Here is a 22,929-nt window from a genome sequence, read left to right as displayed (position 1 = left end):
GTACATGTTTGGTGTCTTTCATTGTTTTAATATCTTTATTAATCCAGCAGATTTCATGGATGCTAAATTTATGTAAAGTTTAATTGAAGAAAAATGACTATATAAACACATGATTTTCTATGGTGCTGTAATTCAGACTCCAGTGGGGAACGTTCTAGGCATATGTGAGCGGCTTCTGCCTTTGGGAGCATTGTGCAGAGGTCAGAACGCAAGACTCCATACACCAGTGATTGTGTCTGAGATGGGGAATTGAACATGTGTGTAATATGAAAAGTCAGTTATTGGTCTCACAGGAATGGCTATAGCATAAAAGTTGGATTAAAATAGGTTATTTTGGGATCAGAAAAACTGAGAACAGTAGAACAGCATGGTATTGGGTTACTTAAAAGAGGTAACTTGACACTGGGGCAAGTTTAGCAGCATATAAAACTTAACCAAGGTGGGATTCCTTTCATCTAGCATTTCTGTATGAAGTCTAAGCTTAATATCTAGACACTTTTTTTACTGGATGGAAAGGAATGTTTCCCCCACCAAACAGGAAAATTCACCCAAGGAGCCTGCATAGTCTGTTTAACTGTTAGATTCTATCTCTAAATTAGTAATACAATTGGTTTACCCTTTGATATTATTTTAATCATGACCAACCATACTATTTTACCCACTGTTTGCCCTTGATTAAATGACACTTTTCAAAGAGTGTCATTTCAATTTCATTTCCAACCCCAGACTTCTTGGCACCAGTATAGTGCAGCTAACGCCAAGAAATCATGCTGCCTGGCTTAGATTATTAGCTCATATTCTTTACTCTAGCAATGTATTAACTAAGAATATTAAATAATAGGCTAAAAGCTGTAATAGTGTCATCGATCTTAGCTTCTTGTTGATTGCTGATGTTGATGTTATGGTGTATTATTACTCCTTTATCCTCTTAGCTTTAGGCTGTTCTCCAAGTCTTCTGAGGCTTTTATGCTTTTCCCTGCAACTTAATATTTATTCATACCTTACTCTGTTTCATCTTTTCTTAATATAATTCTCATGTGCTGAGTAGGGAGAAGTGGCATGATATATGCAAAATATTGGCTTTATGAAGAAAACCTGTAGGGTGTTTTTATGAAATGGGAAGGCTGCCCTTCAGCCTAAGAATGGAGTAATTTAGGAGGCCCTGAAGAAGTCACACTTTGTAACTGCTTCATGACTAGTTATTATAGCTTCTTGTTTCGGTGAAATTCAGAATTAGTTTTGTGTCAATTCCAAGTCAAAACTGATGTTTCACTTTGAGTCAGAAATGTCTACTAATGTTCATGCAGGAGTGAGGTCCTTTTCTTGCAGTACCTGAGAAGATTGCAGCTATCAGTCAGGGATTAAAGAAGGTAGCAAGACTTGTCTTCTGTCGTCTTCTGTCTTCTGGTTGAGAAATTTCTGCTTTTTCAAGTGTTGACATATTTTAAAGTAATGACTGGAGACAAATTTTACTTAGGTGGAGTGTTAGTAAGACTTCACCTAGAAACTTCTATGTAATTTTTTTACATCAGACTCTGATTTCTGCTCTGGCATTCCAGCAGGATGGCAGTGGTTCCTGTTGCTGACTATAGTGATCTAGCTGCACCATTTTTAAAAGCACGGGTGTGAATATTAACACTTTGTGCTTAGGGTAAGCAATAATAATAATACAGTATTTTCCTCTCTTTTTAGTTCAGCCTTCAGTTCTTGGCAGTGGTATTCAGACAATTTCTTCATCTAATGCAATGTGGAAGACAAATTCTTTAGGAGTGGAAAGTATAAGCAGGCAGAGGTCTTCATCAGATCCACCAGCTATTCATCCCCCTGTGCCGCCATTGCGTGTAACATCTACAAGTATGTTTCCACTTTCCCCTGTTTTCCCTTCTGCTGTATCTAATCATAGTTGGCTTATTTTTCCATTTCCACAACTCATACTTCCTCTTTTGGTGACTGTAGCTTTGGCCTATCGTTCCCATCCAGCAACTTTGTATGAACTGTCTTCTCTGATGTTCCAGTGAGGACTGTATGCTGTAGTGCAGAGTCAACAGGAAATACAATCTATTACTTGAGCTAAAGAGCTCTTCACTTTTTAGTTTCAATGCTGCATTTCTCACTAATTGTAAAGATGAGTGTTGCATGTAGGCCTGGGGCTATGTCCAACTTTATGCTTGATCCTTACAGACTGTAGGAATGCAAAAAGATGTTTTAATGCATTGCTAGCTGCTGTTGTGATGGTTTAAGAATTCAACAGAAATTTTAATTAATTGCTAAACCTAAAGTGAAGTTAGACGTTAATTGTAACCGGATTTTAAGAAAAGACGTTCCTCTAAATAAAATTTTTCACTCAGTTACTTTTCCATAAAACACGAACTGAAGACCTTGATCGAGCAAACAATATTAGCACTTCGTTAAATATATTCTGATCTACTGTTTTCAAGAATATGACTGACTTTGGTAAGAATTTTCCTTGCTTGTACTTTGATGCTTGAATAAATTGAAGTACTTGTAAGCTCTCTGACCTTGACTAGGTGAAACAAATGTAAACCTCTTTCCAGAGAGGTCCTCCTTCCAATGGAAGGATTGCTTTCTGTTTAAGTTATTGATTACATTTTTCGTGGATGGGGGTAAATCCTTTAACAGGAAAACCTGTGGATGAGAACCCAAGGAACAAAATGGTAAACAGAAGTTTAATTCCATTTCACTGTCTAACTTTCTTCTATAGATGTGCTTTCTCCAGCACCACCGCCTCCAGTGGCAAAGACAGCCAGCATTATAGAAGCTCTGAACCAGCAATCTAAACAGCAACCAGCTCCTTCACAAACTAAGCCAGCCCCACCACCACTGCCCCCACAACCTCCCAGTAGAATCTCTCAAAGAAAGCCTATTCCTGGGTAACTGATGTCATTTTAGTATCTAATATACTTCGTAATTAATAGTAACTTTTCAGTTTTATGGCATATAACATGCAAGTATTCTATAAAACATGCATACTTTTGCCAATGATGTATTCTAGAGCATGGGAAGGAACAGAAGGCAGACACTTAAGGGAGCAGATTACAAGGATTCCCACATAAAAACAAGACACCCTAGTGGTTTTAGATTATATGACTTGCAGAGTATCTACAGAATGCTTAGCCATGATGGAAATAAGAAACCACAAAGAATATGCTGTTTCTAATTCTCATCTAATAACAGAGATAATCGGATCTTATGTCTGACTGTGTTATTTGTTGTTCACATGCTTTTTGTGTAGGTTCAGTTCCATTCAGTATTTTGATTCATGGCAGGAGTAGAAAGACATGAAACAGAAAATATAATTTTTAAATTTACAGGAAAGGAAGTTAGAGCAACCAGTGTCTGGGAAAACAGGATTATATCCAAAATAGCCTTGAGAAGCTGGAATAGTAGTCAAGAGAGAAGAGGGATGTTATTCAGTAAGCAATATTTAGTACTTAAGAACGATTGTTACAGTAACAAAGCAAAGTATGGTTAAGCAAAAGTCCTTAAGAGAAGGATCTGCAAGGACATAGTGAATCATAGATACAAGTAAGTCAGATGACTCATGCTGTTGTGGAGGAGTCAAAGAGAAATAGGATTGTTTGATTATAGCCTGCAAACTATATGAATTAATCCTACCAGTTGACTCAACATCAGTAATGCCTCAGCTGGACTACTGTGTTCAGTTTTGGGTATTGCAGTAAAATAAAGATATGAAACAATGAGGCAGAAATCAGGGGAGATCAATACGGTAATGAGAAGTTGTGGGAAGAATAATTTGGTTAGACTCTAGGAATAGCTTTTCAAAATTAAGCATAGGGAAATATCATAGTAACTTGTTGATCCTTTGTGATTGAAAGAGGTAAACAACCTTTGAGTTTCCTTTCTAGTCCTTTGATTGCATATACCATACGAAGTAAAAGGAAGAAGCAACTTGCTGAAGCTTCTACAATGTACAGATTAATATGGATACATAATTTTAACAAAGAATTTTAAAACGGCACTGAAAGGAACTTCAGAACTTAGAAAAAGAAAAATCTGCTCTACACAAATTGCAATAATTGAACCTATATTATTCTTCTGCCTTACGTTTTTAAATTTAAGTGCAGCTCATGATTGGTGTAAACAAAAATACAGAAGCAAAGTATAATAGTATTTTTTAAAGCAAAATAGCTTTCACCAGAATATACTGAAGACATGATGAGAATTTTATAATTTATATTATAAAATAACAATATATATGTATAACAATACTCTGTATTGTTGCGGTTTAAGTTCTTGTTTGTTTCTTAAATGGATGAATTTCTAACTTTCTGCACAGGACTGAGAAGTCATCTGGCTTAACTAACAAAGGACAGTCCAGAGGACTTGGGTCTCTACAACAAACTGGTAATTGCGGTTTAGAAAATTATTTTATTTTAATTAAGCTATCATTATAACAGCATAAGGGAGAGCGTGGGGTTTTTTTATTTACCTTACACATTTAGATATAGTCAGTACCAGCATTCTTGTTGTTTCTCTTCTTGATTGCGGAGACCCTGATGCCTCAAGCTCTTCTGCATGAACAGTTATGGCCCAATTAATATAAAAACGTGGCCATGTAATAAGAAACAAAGTTACAGAATGGTTGAGGTTGAGAAGGACCTCTGGAGGTCTGCTCAAGCAGGGCCACCCAGAAGCAGTTGCCTGATGCTGTCCAGATGGCTTCTAAATATCTCCAAGAATGGAGACTCCACAACCACTCTGGGCAACCTGTGCCAGAGCTCAGTCACCCTCACAGTCAAAAAGTGTTTCCTGATGTTCAGACAGTACCTCCTGTGTTTTAGTTTGTGCCCATTGCCTCTGGTCTTGCTTTCCAGCTGGGTGGCCACCAGCATATACTGGTGCATGGGCTTGTTTGTCTCCAAGTGCAGGACTTTGCACATCCTTGCTCCAGGCTTTTGCCTGGTCCCTGGGACCTGGAATTCCTGAAGACTGGTCTTGCTAATAAAGGCTGAGGCAAAGAAAGCATTCAGTACCTCAGCCTTTTCCATGTCCTGTGTAAAAAGATCCCCATCTCTGAGAAACGGGCCCACATTTTCCCTGATTTTCCTTTCGTTACCTATATATTTACAGAAGCCTTTCTTGTTGTCTTTGGTATCCCTTGCCAGATTCAGTTCCAGTTGGGTTTTAGCCTTCCTGACCTTACTAAACCCCACTCAAACAAAGGATGCATTATGAAAGCTTTAGTTAGTTTACTCTCTTGTTTGCATGTCATAAACAAGGTAACAGATACATATTTTAGAATAGAAAAAGGTTTCTAGATTAAAATCTAGAAGTCATATAGTGTCACTTTTAATTAAATTGCAAATCAATATTGGTCTTTTCATAATAATGAACAGAGTTCATTATTCATTCTGCACTTCTCATTGTTCAAAGTTACTACCACTTTGGGACATCACAATAATGTCATTTCAATAAAATGTCCACAGTAAAGTTTATGTGGGTTCTGTGGTGGTTGTAGTGGAATTTCTCCTACCCAGATTCCCCTTCCACTGTATATATTATGTTCATTGGTTCTTGCTGTGATTCTTTTTTTATTTCCCCTTGATATACTCAAGGGGAATTTGCTAATGACTGTCTGCCATCTGTGTCTGGAGTCTCCTGTAAAGGATAGAGCATCTTGATAATGATGGTCTTTACTAGCAAAGAAGGGTTTTAAAAGAACAGTCTGCAGTGAACAAATGGGAAATAGAGTATTTGGTTCTGCTCTCATCTATTTTATAGGCTTTTTTCTCTTTTAGCATATCTGCAGTATTAAAGGTCTTAGGTAATTGTCTTTGGGAAAAGAGGCCTTTTTGGTAAGGAAAAGGGTAGAAAAATTATCTTCAGTTATTTAGAAAGTATCATTTTAAAAGAGAAATACTCATGGGTATAAAATTATTTGTATCCTTTAAAGAATAATTAATTTGTTTTTAATTTGTGTCATCGCTCTTACTTTTTTTAAACCCATGCCTAAAATTTACTTGTTTTACTTACTTTAGCAGCAGGAGACTCTGTATGTGAAATTCCAGTAACGCAAACTGGTTCTACAACAAATACTTTGGCACAAATCCAACCACCAGCACCAATGCCAAGGAAATCACAAATAGTAAGTAGATGATTTGGGTTCTGATTTTATTAAAACTTCCGCACTCTATCAAACATGTTGTTGACATAATAGTATATCCTGTTATGGAGAAAGTGTGAGAATCATGAAAACACATGATACAAAGCCTGTATCCTGTGTTAAATATGTGTGTGACTTGTACTAAATATTTATGAAAACTTTTCTTGCATTTCCTGTATGATAGTATGTGATTTTAAATTAAAACAAAACTAAACAAAACAAAAAAACTAACAAAGCCCAAAGGGAAACCAAAGAAAAGAAACATGGATTCTTTGTGTCAAAATGTGACCAACACAATCCACAAAATGTATGGTTTGAGTTACTGAAGGTAGGTAAGCTTGATGTGAGGCACTTGTAGGTCACACGTACTTCATTCTTAAACTTCAGTGAAGTAAGTACTAAGGGAGGTTTTGTGCTTACTTTTATAATGGAAGCAGATGCAGTTGTTCACATAGGTAGATCAACTGGCTTCAGACAGGACTAGTAGGAGTCAAGTTCAAAACAAAAGAAATTGGTTCTTTGTGCAGTTGGTTCGTTTTGCATCTTTGTCATGCATTCACTGGATGACAGGAGAGAAATCTGTTGGTAAGAACACAGAAACCGCATCTGACTTGAGACATTCCTAGCCAGAAGGAGGGTGAAGGGTAAGGCTGGAAGTATTGTATATTCTTCTTCTCTACCCTGCCCCCAGCCTTACGGTGACTGTCAGAAAAGAGATACTGGATTTACATGGACTCTTGATCTGATTGTGTGGCCTTTTTATACTCTTAGATATTCTTATTTATAATTTATGACCATGAACGGTAGTGCACATATTAGTGTCAATAGCTGTATTCTTATACTGGTGCAGGTAAAGGGATGCATTTGCAGTTGAGCTGTTACATTATGGTTCAGCTGGGTCTTTGGTCCTTGCTCAGACTTTATATTGCTCTCTTATGTGATAAACATAAAACATCCATATGCTTGATAATTACTATTTCTCTGCGGTAAGCAAATGACAATCTAGAGAGTCCGTACTTCTTGAGATGCTGTACGTGACTAGGTCTGGGCTCTTTCGTGCTTTACATTCTGTGTAGGAGTGTGGTTCAGTAGGTAAATGATGAACTGAGAGGTAGATGATGTGGTGTTCCTGCATCTGCAATTGTCTTATTAATGGGCTCTAATGAAAAGACCTCCCTTCTTCTGTCCTCTGTCTTGTCTCCCTTCATCCATTTTTCCTTAACCATGTCTACTGAAATAGTAACTCTCCAGGACGGACCTCAGTGTGTGCGCATAGCCTTGCACATTTGTCTTTAGCTCCTAGAACTCCGATTAGCTGTTTTTCATCTGTTAATGCTGAAAAGCCACAGAGACGTCTGGAGTTCATCTTGCATTAGCTGGGAGTATAAAATCTTATGTTTTATTGCCTCCCCCACTCTTGTTTGACCAAGATACTCTATCTTGCATCAAAATAACAGTCATGTTTAGGCCACAATAAAATTAAATGGTCTGATTAGTGTAAAATAGAGTATCTATCCTTTTTGCTTATGTGCACCAAGGGAATTGCCATATTTACTCTGTGAAGCTGTTGGACCCTGATCACAGTTTCTGTTGTGTGTTCTGGGATTCAAGTGTGAGCACTGGATACATCCTTTCAACACATCTGTCGGTTCTGAAACATCTCCTTACCTGGCTTTCTGTATAAATTAAGGTTGTAGTAGTTGTCTGTGGTGTTGTCTCCCTCCTTGTTTTATAGGACAAATTGCTTTACTCGTGAGTGAACGGGGTATCCTGGGTGGTTTTTTGGAATAGTCACAGTGTCTCCACAATTTAATATTAATTGCACATATGAAAACCAAATCTGACTCTCCAGATGTCTCTAGGGCTTCAGCAAGGTGAATTTTGGGAGACTGAGAAAATCAGCTGGATGATTTTCTTCTTGTGAAAGTACAGAAGAGTAAGGGAAACCTGGCTCATGGAGTATGTCCTAGTTAAGGTGCTTTAGCTAAATCAATCTAGCTAAAGCATCTTAGCTGAGATTTAGTCAGGGGCCCCTTAGCTAAAGAGCTTTAGCTAGATCAGTCTAGCTGAAGCACTTTGACTAAATCACTCCACTTAGCCTTATACTCCAGCCTTTTTTGCTAAGTCTTTACCCTGCCAGAGAATCCAGAGGCCAGCCCAGATTTTGGAAATGATTGCAGAAGGGCTCCTTGACTAAAGAAAAAAGAAGTCTAGTTGTACATGCACATGTAGCCAGTGGCTTATCTCCTGTACAGTGCATTTGCCCAATAGCCTGTTTGTCAGATGGAAACTCCTGATGCATCTTTTGGGTTTTTTTTTCCAATCTGTATTTTAGATTTTTGAAACCATATTGTAGATACATGGGAAACTCTTCCTGGAAGATTTTAGTCTTCTGGGATTGGGATATATTTTAATTTCTTTGCCTTCTAAAGAACAAGAAATACCTGTAATTACTGTGCTTTGAACTTAGTAATTATGTTACTGTTGTATTGATGTGAAGCTTTTCCCTCTTGACCTAAAAGGTGCTTGTGGTTCAAACTGTAACTTGACTGAGATGGAGCACCTGGCAGAATTGCTATGATGCTGTGCAAGGCTGCCAGCCCTGGGGGTGTGCCCCATAGATAGAGCCTAAGGGTATGCCTGGTCTGGGCAGGTCAGGTTTTTTTATACTGAAGTCCAAATGGATGCTTACTTACAGAGGACCGTAACGATGATGCTGCCTCCCTCCTTCCCCATCCACTGCTTGGCTGTAAATTGGGGATAATACCACTTCTCTAAGGTGCAGAACAGCCTCTCCATGGCTCTCAGCTCTAGCAAAACGGCCCATTAAGAGGCAGCTGAGCAGTACTGTCCACAGAGGAGCATTTTACTGGGGAGAGAAGTGGACTTGTGGATGGAGTCTCTTCTCCCCTCACAAGCTTCCTGCTCCATGGGCGACCTAACTAGGGACTGGGACCAGTCCCTGAGGAACTCCAGGATGGTGATGAGACCTTCTTTCCCTTATCCCATCTGGAGCCTCTGTCCCAAACACTCACTGCATTAATAGACGGCTCTTGACCTAAATGGCACTTATAGCTCTGCTCTGGAATCTTAGGGTAGAAAGGAGAGATTTTTGTTGGCTAGGGCTGGGCAAACTGGGGAGGAGTGTGGACTCATGGTAGAAGGCTTATGCTCTGCCTCCAGGTCCTGTGCCTCTCCACTCCTCGCATGGAAACACTATGTAGGTAGCATTATTGTTGGTCTGCAACAGAGAATGAAGAGGTTGAAAACAAATGCAGGTCAGGTTGCACTCGGAGAGGTGTGAGGTTAGGATGGTGTATACTGTGATACCAGAGAAAAACAATTTGGACATCGTTTCAAATAGAACACAATTAGGATTGGAGTCCCACTGCAATATTGGAATATTGCAACTCCTTACTAAACTGCTATTGGAAGAGTTGTGGCTTGTAGTCCTCAAAGCATTTCAGAGGGTTTGTACACTGCTGAAATGGGTTTGGCAAATTAAGAAGGGGTGTAATGGCCGGTGGCTCAGGCCTGTTCCTGATAATGCTGCTGCTTTTACACTTGCTGCGTAGCACTTGATCATGATCACCCCATCTTCTGAATAAAATCATACTTGCTGCAGTGATGTAGAGCTCTGAAGACAGGTTTGGATGAGCCTGGACTAAGGGAAACTTGGCCTATGCTGGTGGCACAGTGGTTCTGAAAGACTTTGGATCCTAACAAATTCAGCCTGGAGCACAAGCACCCAGCATAAAAGATGTAGCTGAATTCTAACCTATGAAAAATAAGGGTTGGAAGTGGTTCTGAAGCTTTCTTTAGATCAACTCCCAACTCAACTCTATTCTGTCTCTTCAATGCTGTATTATTTACGTTTACTTACTTTTATATTTCAGTCAAAAACTAAACCCAAGAGAGTAAAAGCAATTTACAACTGTGTAGCAGATAACCCAGATGAGCTAACGTTTTCAGAGGGAGATATTATTGTAGTCGATGGTGAAGAAGATCAGGAGTGGTGGGTGAGTATTTTGCATTTTCCATCAACATATTTGGAAAGAAATAAATGAAATTTAGAGATTGACACTGACTTCAGAAAATCCCCCACCGGGGTTTCAGATAACAAGTTTCATCTCATGGAAACCTGATTCCAGAAATTTGTTTTATTCAGAAATCAAACTTCAGATAAGTTTTTGACTTTTCTCATTCATAAAAAAATAAATCTCGTTAGTAGGGTTAACAGTATACAGGGGACCTCGTCTGTTTGATTCAGGAAATGATTGGGGGGTGTTAGCAGTTTAAGAACCTGCTACTTGAAGATGCTGTCTGTGGGGCCTCAGAAGACAGCTTTGTATTGTCCTAATTCTTCAGCTGACTGAGACTGAGAAATGGTCTTTCTGAGCTTGGAAACTACCTCAACTATTTACACTCCAGACCTTCATCAGCTAAAGCAAACTCTGGGAAAATTGTTATGCATGAGAACACTTGCCTTACTCTTATTGTTAGCTAGCAAAGAATTTAACTTCAGATTGCATCTAAATTGACAGTAATGCTGTATAAACACAAATAGAAGCATATAAACCCCAAAACTGTTGAAGTTTGATTCATCCTTTTACCTTTCAGTGATTGTTAAGAGGGGGAAGCAGAAGCAACTTAACAGAGGCAGAATATGGGCTGCCAGGCATCACAAAATACACTGAATTGATGTGGCAGTGGTACTGCATTACGACATGTTACTTTCAAAGAATTGGATAAAACAGAATATTTTAAAAAAAGTTTAACAAAGCTGAATGACAAATGCACCTTGTCGCACTGAATTTTCTGATGTTTCCCATTTGCAAAAGCAAAAAAATACCACTGCAGAAAAGATGTAGGGAGAGGCTGGTCATACTACAGGCAGGAAGGTCACTGGTATTAATTTTGGTGATACTGAAATGCCTTTTTTGAGATTAACTTGAAAAATATCTGGACTCTTTCAGATTGGTCATATTGATGGAGATCCCAGTCGGAAAGGAGCTTTCCCTGTATCATTTGTGCACTTTATTGTTGACTAAATTGCTACTGATAAGTGGAGACATTTCTCATTTCCAGCAGTCGCAGAAATAAGTTTTGCTCTATTTCATTTCATCTACCTATCTGCAGACACCTTGCCAGAGCACTGCCCAAGTCCTAGGTACTGTAGCTTACTTTTTTATTGCCATCGTTCTGATTTTGGGACTTTTAAAACTTTTTTCTATGTGAAAACTTCTCATGAGCAGTTTACACTTTAAAAAAAACAACTCTTCCTGTATTTTTCAAGGTGAACTGAAAAGCTTTATCAAAATCCATCTATGAATATCACAACATCATGAATGTTCTTTTCAATCAATTCACTGTAATTTTATTCTCCCTTTCGTAACATGACAATCTCACAGTTCAGTGTTGCTTCCCCAGTCAAAAGAAATTGTGTGTATCTAACAGGGCAGTGAATTTATCCAATTCTCAATACCATTTGCAGCCTTGGAACCAAAACATGCAAGCTGCTGTGTAGTTCTAAATTGGACTCATCCAATATCTTGCCATACTGGCTGTCATCCAGGATGTCAACAATTACAGAAGAAAATATTTTAATCCAGGTGTCTTTGGCCAGGTAAAAGTGAAAAGGTATTTCAGTTTACCACAGGAGAAACTTCTTTCTTTCAGAATGGATGTAGATATTTGCTTAAAGTTATCTGAAATCTGTGTTAGTCGTTGAACTTTCTAGTTCTAATTTTGTGAGCTTGAGACTGTTTCATTTTTCTATGCTGCACGTGTGTAGAACCTGTTTTTTGAATGTTCTTTATGTATGTTACATCCATTTTGGTCATTTAATGTGACTACTGCTGGTTAACTAAACTATGGCAATATTAATGAGTTACTACATTAACTCAAGGATATGAAAACTGCACGTCCTGAGATGTACTTAACTATGATGATGGATTGCAGAGCATTTCTTACACTTGTCTCATTATAGTGTTTAGACTTTGTTTTTAAATTCTTGAATTTTCTTAAATCACCCAGCAATGTGTTCACAGAGAGAACATATTTGGTGGAATGCTTAGGTAATTATCCTTGGTCAATAAGGTATCCGACACCTCACCAGTACACTACGTTATGTTCTGGTTTATACAATTTTGTGTGCCACTACCCTGCAAACAACGATGGTTTGCAAACTCACTCTGTATTTATATAATATATCCGCATATATGGTAGCTACACTGTTGTTAAATTTGTTTTACTAATTTGTGAACAAAGGCTAGGCCATGGATAGTTCCCAGTTGGTTGATGAAATACAAAACACCAACACAAATCTGACGTCATTTTGATGTTTGTATATTGTGAAATTGTACCAGGTTTTGCTTATGCTACAGGAGACAACTGATGGCATAGGATAAGAAAAATCAATGTCTAGGTCACATTGGCTTTGATCACGTTTCGTGAATATTGTATCTCTAGATTTATCAAGAGAACTTTGAATTTCTGACAAATGGTGTTTAAATTGGCCATTTCACATTGAACGGAATGGAAAACAGGCCACCACCATCTATATGCTTATTGGGAGAAAAATCTCGTTGTGTTAGTGCTGGAAGAGCAACACTGATCTTACCTTGTATTGCCTTTCCTACATGGTACAGTTGGTTGGCAGCCTCTCAAACGTGTGGGTACAGCCAAGTATACGCAGAACTTTCATTTCCTAGATGCTGTTGCTGCAGTATAAATGGGGAACAAACTGGAATGTTTCAAGTTATTTTTGTTGCAAGTTGAAGCAAATTAGTCTGTATTTTCAAAGTTCCCAGTAAAATGATAGAGTAATAGTTTAGCACTACAGTTTATTCACTTACTGATATGTTCAGTTTGCAACACTATTTTGTATGTTTCTATCCCTGATAGAGTCTAGAGAGTAAATGGGCATATTATTTTGCACAGATCTCCTAATGTACAGTATTTTTAACACAGAATCTTATAGTATATGTAACAACTCGCGAAGTTAAACAATGATGCAAATTTTCCTCGAGTTCTACTAGAAGAGGAATACACTTTAAAATGTCACAACCTTGTTCACTGGTCACTTCAAAACTAGGAAACTTGTAGAATATAACTTAATAGCACTAACAGTGCAGACAGCTAAAATCTTGAGGACCAATAAAGAGCAGCTAAGTGAAATTTATCCCTCAATCTTCCTTGTTTCTCAAAGTTTGCTCCTCTGGCAGAGGAAAAAGAAATTCTAGAGCCTGTAGATATCTATTTATAATATAAAATTAAGAATTTTAAGTCCAAAATTTTGGCATATTTCATACAACTTTTCAAATCTGATTAGAATAATGATTCAAAAAACCTGTTAATAGAGAGACTATTAGGTTGCTGTGTTAACTGTTTAAAAAGGAGCAAGTGACACTTAAAATGCAGCTTAGAATGCTATGAGATGTATAATATTCAATTCAGTTGTTTTTATTTTGTTTAGTTGCAGAGCAACTGTATATATTGTATAACCTAAAATCAACTCTTATTTTCAATGTCCTGGATGCAGTGATTTATAATTAGAGCATGATTAATAAATTTTACTCTTGTTAACCAGTCAAATGTCTGGAAAAATAAAACTACTTTTAAAATCACGTTGGCTACTTCTCTTCTGTTACTCTGCCTTGTTTAGGCAATATTCTTCTTTTCAATGTGTAAAATGAGAAATACAAACAAGTAGCATTTAAGCAAAAAAATGTACACCTTGTGGATCTTTAGTTTATTTTCAGATAAAAACTGTGTAGATGGCACACCTAAGGTTAAATTAGAGGTGTAAAGCACCAAATGACTGTTACCACTTTGCTCTTGTTCTATTCTGATACGTAGGTTAAGCAGAACTGAAGTTTATTTTAACAAATTGTTTTTCAGACAAAGAGAGAGAAGCAAGTGTCAGTTTTATTTTACATTTCTACAATATGGACATAAATATACAAAACATGATTTAGGAAAAAAAAATCATGTTAAATATAAAATTCTGTATTGTCCTGGAAACTGAAGATGGAATAATGTCTTCAAGTCACGTTTGGGGAATGACAAAGTACCATGTGCAAGGTTGCACGGCTCTTCTCTGCACAGCAGGTCCTTTCTAGGTTTGTGTGTAGCTACAGCCAGGCTGTGGCATCACCAAGGAGCCCCATTTCCTCCCCACACAAAGGCTTCTTGTACTACACAGTCATGTGCTGCTGAAGAAAATCAGGACTTCTCCGACATTAAAACTGAATCAAAGGCTGTAGATAACACTTTGCAAATAGCTTGTGCTTGTTCCTAAAAAAGCCCCAAACATGCACATTAACACTTTCTGAAGAACTTCTAAATGTCTCAAAACCCATTTAAAGCAGAATGCGACCTTTATCATTCTTTTGGCAGACGTGCATAATGGAGTGGCACAAGTGAGATTTAATTTGATTTCTGTGGTCTGCAATGACACATGGAAAGCTGTTTTAAATGAGCTCTCTCGAAACAAATCATCAGAGTTGTTAGCTCACATCATAGCATGACACTAGCATTCAGAAAGTCAGTTCATGTGTCCCCCCAGTGCTGCTAAGAGTGTGTGTCATATCACAGTATCCTGACACTGAATTCTCCTACTTTTAAGAAGGGATCACTTCCCTGGCTTATAAACAGGAATGCCTGCTCTATTCCCAGAATCGTTACTCAATCCCTCCCTTCTCTGTCCAATCTTAAGAGGTTTTTGTCTTCAAAAATACAAACAGTGAATTGTCCCCAGCAGCTACAGTGGCACTCTTTAGATTGTAAAAAGCTTTCTCAGACATGTACATTCACTGGCAATTTTAGGGAATGTAGGTATTTTTCCTCAAAGCCGATCAAATGCAGTCAGCAGGGCTTTTCTGCCCTCCTCAGCCAGGGCAAATTTATACTTTTTTTTTTTTTTTTTTTTTTAACTGAGCAATCCCTCTCCTGCCAAAAAAGCTTTCACAAGGCATTCAAGAATCTGCCTTTACAATCCAAATACTGATAGCTGGATTAAACACTGTAAACATAAACTCTTACCAAACTATTGCACTGATATACCCAGAGGCTGCATTCTTCAGAGGCTGCATCTGTTGTCTTCAAAGCCAGTAAACTTTTTCCTGCTCCCAGACCATCATCGTAGCAGACCATCCGTACAATTAAATAGAGGGCATGCCTGTGTAACACATCCTGAAACCATGTGGCAAACGAAAGTTACTCTAGAACACTGCAACAGCTATTTCAGTTTTCCACCCATTTTGATACTCTTCCTTAGAAAAGAATACTTCAGATTTATTTACAGGAAAAAAATATTTCTTGACAAAATTATATTGTTTTAAGAGAGAGTTTAGTCAAGATTTTTAAAAAATAAGTGTTGGTTGAACACAAATTTAGCTTCAATTTTTGCTTCTATTTCAGAATTGCCTTCATATGTGGACTACATTTCTGGCCATACTACGAAAGTACACATTTGTTTTCCACCTATCCCCACTCGCCCTCTGTGAGTAGGACAGGTGGCACACGCTGTACCTCTGGCACAGAGGTAACTTAAAAACAGTTTTTACTTTTCCAGTATTTTTCCAGACCCCTGTCTCAGTTCTGGGAACAGTACACGAGATGCTGTTCCTGGAAGAGGGTATGGACAAGGTTACTTGCTTTGGGGGGCAGGGGGGGTAGCTACTTGGGGCCTGAGCCACAGCATGGGACCCAACTCTTGCAGAGATCGAGTCTGGGAGCCTTCTCCCCTCCACCACAGCTGCAGGGTTTCACTGCAGTCCCAACAGTTCTGACCTTGGCCATTCCAAAAAGGGACTGGTCCATGTTGTCCAGTAGAAGGCCCCTGCAGACCATCCCTACACAAAGCCTTTCTTCTCAAGGCATCCTACCCAACTGCTAATACTCATCTGATTCATTCCAGCAAAACCACCTCTAGGGTCTCAGGACTTCAGACAGCTCTTTTTCTATGGTCGTGGCATCAAACACCTTCTCCCCATCAGTAGCTGAAGGGTCTAAAGAAATATCTACTTTGATACAAAAGCTGTACAATGGACAGTGAGCTTAATGCCAGCTATGAAACCCTCAAGGGAGAGCCCTCTACCAGAGCTCCTAAGATCCTCTTGCAGAATATCTCCATTCCTGACCTTCGCTCACAATTATTCGTACCATCACCACCTGTTGTACCACGCCAAAGGCAGCTGGAGCTGATATGGAACTTACTGAATCAACACTCCTGTCTCTGTATGAAAGTTGCCAAGGTTTCCCTCCACATCACTTGTAACTTTTTAGAGTTACTTGCTTGGAACTTGCTACAGTGCTAATGTGCATGTGGATTATCACTAAAAGAGGGAAGACAGAATTCTTTAAAGTAGACTGTCCCCCTGTCAATTAATTTCCTCCCCTCCTTCCAGTATTTGGCTATGAGGGGATTCTGCAGGTGAGAGTGAAATGAGATCACGGATGGACAAACTCTGCCATACGTGTGTGTACATATAAATAATGTACAAATACAGGCAAACAGAGTGTGAACAGAATGTGACCAAAGCCTATGTAACTTCTGGAAATACTTTGCCTTTGGTTTCTAGTGGTTGCATCCACAAACAATGGAAACGTATCAGTGAATTACATAGCTATATGTATTTCAGTTACTAACGGAATAATTTCTCAAATGTTGGCTGAAATCTGTGCAGAGATATTTTGTACCCTGCAGTCTCTTTTTGGCATCTCAAATAAATAGCTGCCTATTCACCTGCAAAGGTATCTGCAAATCACAGAACTCTCAACTTTCCCCCAGAGTCATAAAAGACTGAATTCTTTGTACAAATGCGAGAAAACTTTCCATCTCGGAACTCTATGAAAACAGTTAGATGAACTAAGACACTAAAGGACAGATTAAATGTCAACAGTGATAGAGATGCAAAAAGCCAGAATTTGGGATACAATGCAATGCAATAAAAAAACAGTGCAAGCTAGCTTAATCACAGGAGGCTTCATCAGCTTGTGCATGCTTTCAGCTTGAAGACAAGAGAGTGACAGGTAATTTTAAGACTTTTATCCATGTGATCTTTATCAAAATACAAAGGAATTTAAATAACAGCATAACTTATGTTCTTACTGAGAATTAAGAATTTAGGAGGACAGCAAAAACAGAACCCCAAAGAATTCAAAGTCTGAGTAACAACTACTACAATATCCCCTAGGCATTAGAAACAAGTGTTTTATTTTCTGAAGGGGCCAAAGGAAACTTTCTGGCTCTCTTCAGAGTATTCAGCTATTGAGCAATGCTATTCACCATCCTCATACTTGCTTTTGTGAACAGGCATTGCTGGGTTGTTGGTGGGTCATGACTTCATAAGGCCAAGTATTTATGGTATCTGGGGGTCTGAGGGCAACCAGAAGGAAACCACAAGGCTGCAGTACAAAGGCAATTGGAGGGCCCTGGAGAACAGACCGGATTTTTATTTTTAGCGAAAAAGCTACTTTAAGTGTGCTGAAGGAAAATAAGCTACATGTAGGAAATGATGCAAACAAAAAATAGGCTTGATCAATAAAGTGGAATCGTAAGGCTTTAATGCTAGAATGAACTCACACTCTTGGATTAGAATTGCAAGGCTGGAACTTCTTTAAAGAGAAAGACAACTCAGTTACTCTTGCAAAAAGCATCCTTTGGGTTTTTTTCTCTCCACAATAACATCAATAGAAATTACATTACTAACTCAGACTGAGGAACCTGTGGTCTTGGGCACCACAGTTGTGCTACTTTTCCACATGAGAGAACAGCAGGACAGCCACAGAGAAGGGAAGATGTGCCCAAAGAACATAAAGGCTTGCTTGCCTTCTGTCTGGTGCTCTAGCTCAAAAGGAATGGATTTTTGTCATAAATCCAACCAATCCAACCAGGAAAACAGAGAGCCCCGAGGAGATACAACATGAAGCAGTGCTGCTGTGAGAGCTTGTTTGTTTGTTTTACTTTTGCTTAAAGCCAGAAGTGACATTTTGGTCACACAGATCATCTGTCAAAGAAATAAATGAAAGCACTTTTCAACTCTCACCAAAAAGACAGTTTGTTGTGAATCACTTACATACTGATCAGATGTTGAAACTTTAATGCCATATTTGGAAACTCCCATAATAAACTCCTCTTCACCTGGAACAAAAGGTAACTTTCCATCTTGCTTTGGAGGGAAACAAACAAAAGCCTTTAGTGCAGACAGAACATGAACAATGAATATACATAATAGAAAATGTGCTTGTGTGTACTTCAGTCCACTGGATCAGCAACATCACTGCCCATCTCCGGCTGTGTGGAGTCTGCCTGCCACTCCTGCACTCGTCCAATCTCTTAAACATTATGTGAAATATATTCAGGGGAGGTTTAATCTGGACATCAGGAAACATTTCCTTACCAGGGGGGTTGTCAGACACTGGAACAGGCTTCCTAGGGAGGTGGTCGAGGCCCCAGGCCTGTCCGTGTTTATTTCAACAATGCCCTTAACAACATACTTTAATTTTTGGTGATCCTTGAAGTGGTCAGGCAGTTGGACTAGATGATGGTTGTAGGTCCCTTCCAACTGAAACAGTCTATTCCATTCTAAATATTACATGATTCCAGAAAGGAATTTATTATCTCAGGGGAGGTTGGCTCTGTGGTCAAATCGAATGGGCTTAAAAATAATGCATGCCCTGTCATGCTGCACTGACCCTGGGTGATCTATGTTCCACACTGGCAGCAGTTTTGTTATTTGGCTGTAAAAACAGATTTAGCCAATATTCAGATACTTTAAATGTCAAGTTGCTGTAAGATAAACAGACATTCTGTGCTTGTAAAGATACAAACGATCAGCTACCTAATGAGAACAACCAGTTACAGAAAAATAAGTACCAGTAACCAGAGTTTGGCAAAGATCACCCAAATATTATTCAGATTCTTTGGTCACACATGTAAGCAGAAAGTTGACATTTTCCTCTACAGGAAAACTTCTACAGAACTGAGAAAATCTGGAGGAGATATTCTTTCCTGGATACTAGTCCTAACAGTGCTGATGACAAAAAAGACAATTCATTTGGGATACTTGTTCAGAAATGACTCATGAAAAGGGTCTGTGCTCTGAGCCTGCTTCTTCAGAGAGGCTTTTTGGGTGCATCTTCTCAAAAGGATGGAATTGAGTGTGACAGCCCTTGAGACTCATAGCTTAAGGTATGTTAAATTAAGCTATTTTATTCTAATAAGTCTAAAATTTACGAAGATGTCAGAGCACATGATAATATGAAAGAAATACACCTAAGCTTAAGATGTTCTGACGCTGTTGGCATTGTCTTTTGTAACCCACTCACCTGTGCAACATCTATGTAATTTATCAAGTCCAATGGCCCTTCGAGACTTTTGCTCTCATTATATTTCAATTTTTCAATGGCACCAACATACTTAACTCTGAATTCTGCACAAGTATCAGAATTACTATTGCTTTGTCCTGCAACAAAATAAAACACAGCAATTCTGAAGAATTCCAGAACAGTAGTACTATTCTAATTAGTGTTAATGGGACTAACTTACTAAATTCCCAAATTTCTGCAGAATTTCATCAAAGACTTAACCTTACCACAGGATAATAACTCCTCTTTTAATGAACTGTCCTGGGTTGATTCAGAACAGCCCTTGGTAAAGGCAACAGTATCCATGATACAGCACTGATTATACTAATTCAAGTTTGAAGTTAACAACCTTGAATCAGAAAACATATAAAAGCTGGTTGTACTTTTCTATATATATTTGTTTTAAATGGACTGTTTGGTCCAGCAGTGATGCGGTGTAATCTGGTGAGCAACAACAAGTAAAATTTAATCTTATTTCCATTATTTCAGTGCAAATGTAAACTTATAAAAGTAGGAAACATAGCTTCCAAAAAGTTATACCAGATTTATGCTGTGTAACACACTGGTAACACAACTCTTACTTAGACACTTTCCTTTGAAAAGTGACTTAATCCTAAATCAATCATTAATGATACCTTAGAAGCCTAGAGCTATGCATGCATTAGTCAACAGGCTAAGAGATTCACTCACAATTATTAAAAATACTTATTTTCACCTTTTCCATTTTCTGCTCTTTTATAGGAACACACATAAAGTTAATCCTGCTCCATACATGTCTGCTAAAACTCTGACTACATACCTGAACTTTTCGTGGAGTCTGTATCTAGACTAGCCACAGTACTAGACCTGGAAAGTCCCCCAAGACTGGAATCTACAGACTAAGAAAAAAAATAGTATGATCAGAAAGTTACTGAGAACATATTAACAATTCACTTTTAGATGCCTTGCCTCAACTCTTTTTTTAAAACAGCGTTTACATTCTAATTTGTTGAGCAGCACTGCAAAACATGGAGAAAAAACCACCACCACTGATTTCTTTCCTGAAACTATCTTTCTGCCTCAGTGTAGATATAAATTCAGCAGGAACCCTTGAGAAGTCCACAAATATTTTGAAATAAGGAGGAAGTAAAAGAAAAAGAGAAAATGAACCTTAAGGTTATGTCCAGACTTTTCTGGTACTGCATCTTAACTTGAAGAAATTGACAACTACATGCTTGTCACCAATGCTTGAAATAACATAGCAGTGCAAGGGAAGTGAAACGGCACCTTGGAAAATCCAGAATATTCAACTGATCATTCCAAAACCTATCAGACAAAATGGACACATTATTCAAAGTGAAGAATACTTTTCAGAGATACTGAGTAACCAACTAGTACTGAAGAAAACTCATTCTTGGTACCTAGCACCAGGCACCTTCTTAAAGACAATATTGATCACTACAGAACAAACATACTCCTTTTTCCTCCAAACCTTACTGTGTGCTGCCAGAAACTCTTGTGTTTGTGTGCTTCACTATGGAAGCAATCAAGCATTCATCTTGCAGTACAAGGGCTTTATAACGGATGAGATTTTTTAACTCTCGTAACACAATCTGAGGAACAGGAGGAGAAATTTCTCCTTGTGGAACATGGCATTTTATCCTACCATCAGTGCAAGCAAATGAATGAAAGTGCTTCCATAAACAGAGTACGTACCACACTCAGCTTACCTTGCTTTTAGTACTGATTTCACTGCTTTGTGAACTGCTGCTGCTGTGTCGTTTTTTTCCTTTTCTAAACATTTTCTCATAATTGGATCAAGGAAGATCTTCTAGGTAGGAAAACACAAAAATTAAAGCTGTCATATGAAGGGAAGGAGTTCCTGGCAAACACCAGTGATTTGGGTCCAAAATGGACAAAAACGAGAAACTTGTAAAAGACTCTGAGAATGGAAGTAGTAATGTTCCTCTGGTGTTATTCACCTGTGACTTGGGAAAGTCCCTCAAGCTGTCTGCTAAAACTTCCCTATCCTTCCAATTCATCAAAAAAATGCTGCTACCCAGTTTACAGACTGTTGCAAAGGTCAGTTTCTAATGCATATATAGAGATTTAGAAACAAAATTTAGAATGTATATTCCCACTTAAAAGCATTAGATGATTTTTATTTCTAAATGCCCTACAAAGTACATCCAATGCAATCCCTGCTTCAAAGATTATTCTCCCGTTAAAAAATAAAAAAAACACAAACAACTCTACTTCTGAAGAACTACTGATTGCAGTACTTCTAGAAGCAGCCATTACTACTTAATGTTCCTGAAAATTAAAGCAAGAAACCTGTTACTTTTACTGCCTTAGAACTGAGTTACTGGGAGTTCTGAGAGTGTTCCAGAAGCATTTTTCCTGTATCTGCCCTACTACTTCAGACACTTCATTAACATTTGGCTGGCCAGTGTCAAGAAGCAGGATACTGGCTCCCAGTCACGGAGTGCTGAAACCCTATTTCCCAGCTTCAGAGAATATTTTATTTTCAAAGCTTCAGAAATTTTGAGCAGGTGGAAGAATGAGGACAAAGGAGGAAGACAGCCTACTGAAGACACCTCACTCTGCAGAAAATAATGGAAGATGCACGAGGAACTTAGATCCGAGATGCAGGCTGATTACAGTACCCAGACTGCTGCTGTGTTTGTCATCACGCAAACACTTGGTCCCTGGCAGACCAAAAGCCACCCTCAGCGACAAGTGCTGCAGCGAGGCATCGTGGTCCCTCGGGGCTGCCGCCAGCCACCAGCACGGATCCAGCAGCCCCTCCTTCGGGGCAGCAGCTGCTACAACACCGGCAGATTTGCTGATTCTGCCGGTAGTCTCCGAGGAAGGCACAGCTTAACGCGCACTACTACTTCACGAGTTTTTTTAATACGTGAGATGACGAAGGAGCTGGTAGCAGATCCTGACAGCACACGCACTTTCTGCGGCGCATTTTCTCCACTACGGATGCAGGAAGCATCGAGTCCCGCCTCAGACCCCGAGTTCTGCGGCGGGGCGAGGCCCGGAGAAGCCAGGCAGGCTGCCACGGGCTGTTCTCCTTCCTGTCTTTACCTCTAGCCCCAGACGATAACCCGACAAACGGCAGAACGGTGAACCCGCTTCCCTCAGAAAGGCGGGGGGTGGGAGGCGAGGCAGGCGCGCGGCCCCTGTCAGGCAGCCGGCGGCGCTGTGACTCCCCCCGCCGAGGGCCCCCCCCCGCCTCCCGGGCACGCTCCGCGCCAACGCCGCCCCCCCAGGCCCTCCGCGACCCCAACGTCCGAGCGAGGGTCTCACCCAGCAGCGCCCAGGCCGCGCTCGCCGCCGCCGCCCCTCACCTCAGCCCTCAGCCCGCCGCCCGCACCCTGCCCCTGCCCCTGCCCCTCCCCTTCCCCTTCCGGGCGCCGCGG

At 39.3% G+C, this 22,929-nt stretch overlaps 2 protein-coding genes across 11 annotated transcripts in view; one reads left to right on the top strand and one right to left on the bottom strand.

The window, feature by feature from the left end:
- The window catches only part of ASAP2 (ArfGAP with SH3 domain, ankyrin repeat and PH domain 2), a 92,892-nt gene extending 79,139 nt beyond the window's left edge, over positions 1-13,753 (top strand). For 3 of the 7 annotated variants that reach the window (XM_074895664.1, XM_074895667.1, XM_074895668.1), the window contains exons 23-28: positions 1,693-1,854; positions 2,723-2,891; positions 4,319-4,386; positions 6,021-6,127; positions 10,042-10,164; positions 11,122-13,753. In XM_074895664.1, coding sequence (XP_074751765.1) covers positions 1,693-1,854; positions 2,723-2,891; positions 4,319-4,386; positions 6,021-6,127; positions 10,042-10,164; positions 11,122-11,196 — 704 coding nt within the window. In that variant the 3' untranslated portion in view covers positions 11,197-13,753. The remainder of the gene's footprint in view (positions 1-1,692; positions 1,855-2,722; positions 2,892-4,318; positions 4,387-6,020; positions 6,128-10,041; positions 10,165-11,121) is intronic. The other 4 variants (XM_074895666.1, XM_074895665.1, XM_074895670.1 and 1 more) reach the window with 4 other exon arrangements.
- Positions 13,754-14,056: 303 nt separating this feature from the next.
- On the bottom strand, positions 14,057-22,893 carry ITGB1BP1 (integrin subunit beta 1 binding protein 1). 4 transcript variants are annotated; one of them, XM_074895659.1, is made up of 7 exons: positions 22,817-22,893; positions 21,229-21,329; positions 20,319-20,397; positions 19,481-19,617; positions 18,229-18,321; positions 15,191-15,340; positions 14,057-14,443 (listed from the first exon to the last, which is right to left on the bottom strand). In XM_074895659.1, exons 2-7 carry the CDS (start codon positions 21,298-21,300, stop codon positions 14,372-14,374), a joined length of 603 nt encoding a protein of 200 aa, XP_074751760.1. In that variant the 5' UTR covers positions 21,301-21,329; positions 22,817-22,893; the 3' UTR covers positions 14,057-14,371. The 4 variants fall into 4 exon arrangements, with proteins under 4 accessions (XP_074751760.1, XP_074751761.1, XP_074751762.1 ...); XM_074895660.1 differs by lacking the exons at positions 19,481-19,617; positions 20,319-20,397; XM_074895661.1 differs by lacking the exons at positions 20,319-20,397; positions 21,229-21,329; positions 22,817-22,893 and having other exon boundaries at positions 18,229-18,317.
- Between the last annotated feature and the right edge of the window lie 36 nt (positions 22,894-22,929).

The sequence above is a fragment of the Athene noctua genome, chromosome 1 (genome assembly GCF_965140245.1).
Source record: "Athene noctua chromosome 1, bAthNoc1.hap1.1, whole genome shotgun sequence".
In the NCBI taxonomy this organism is placed as follows: domain Eukaryota; kingdom Metazoa; phylum Chordata; class Aves; order Strigiformes; family Strigidae; genus Athene; species Athene noctua.
Note: the sequence above shows the minus strand (reverse complement) of the source record. Positions and strands in the feature narration are given on the sequence as shown.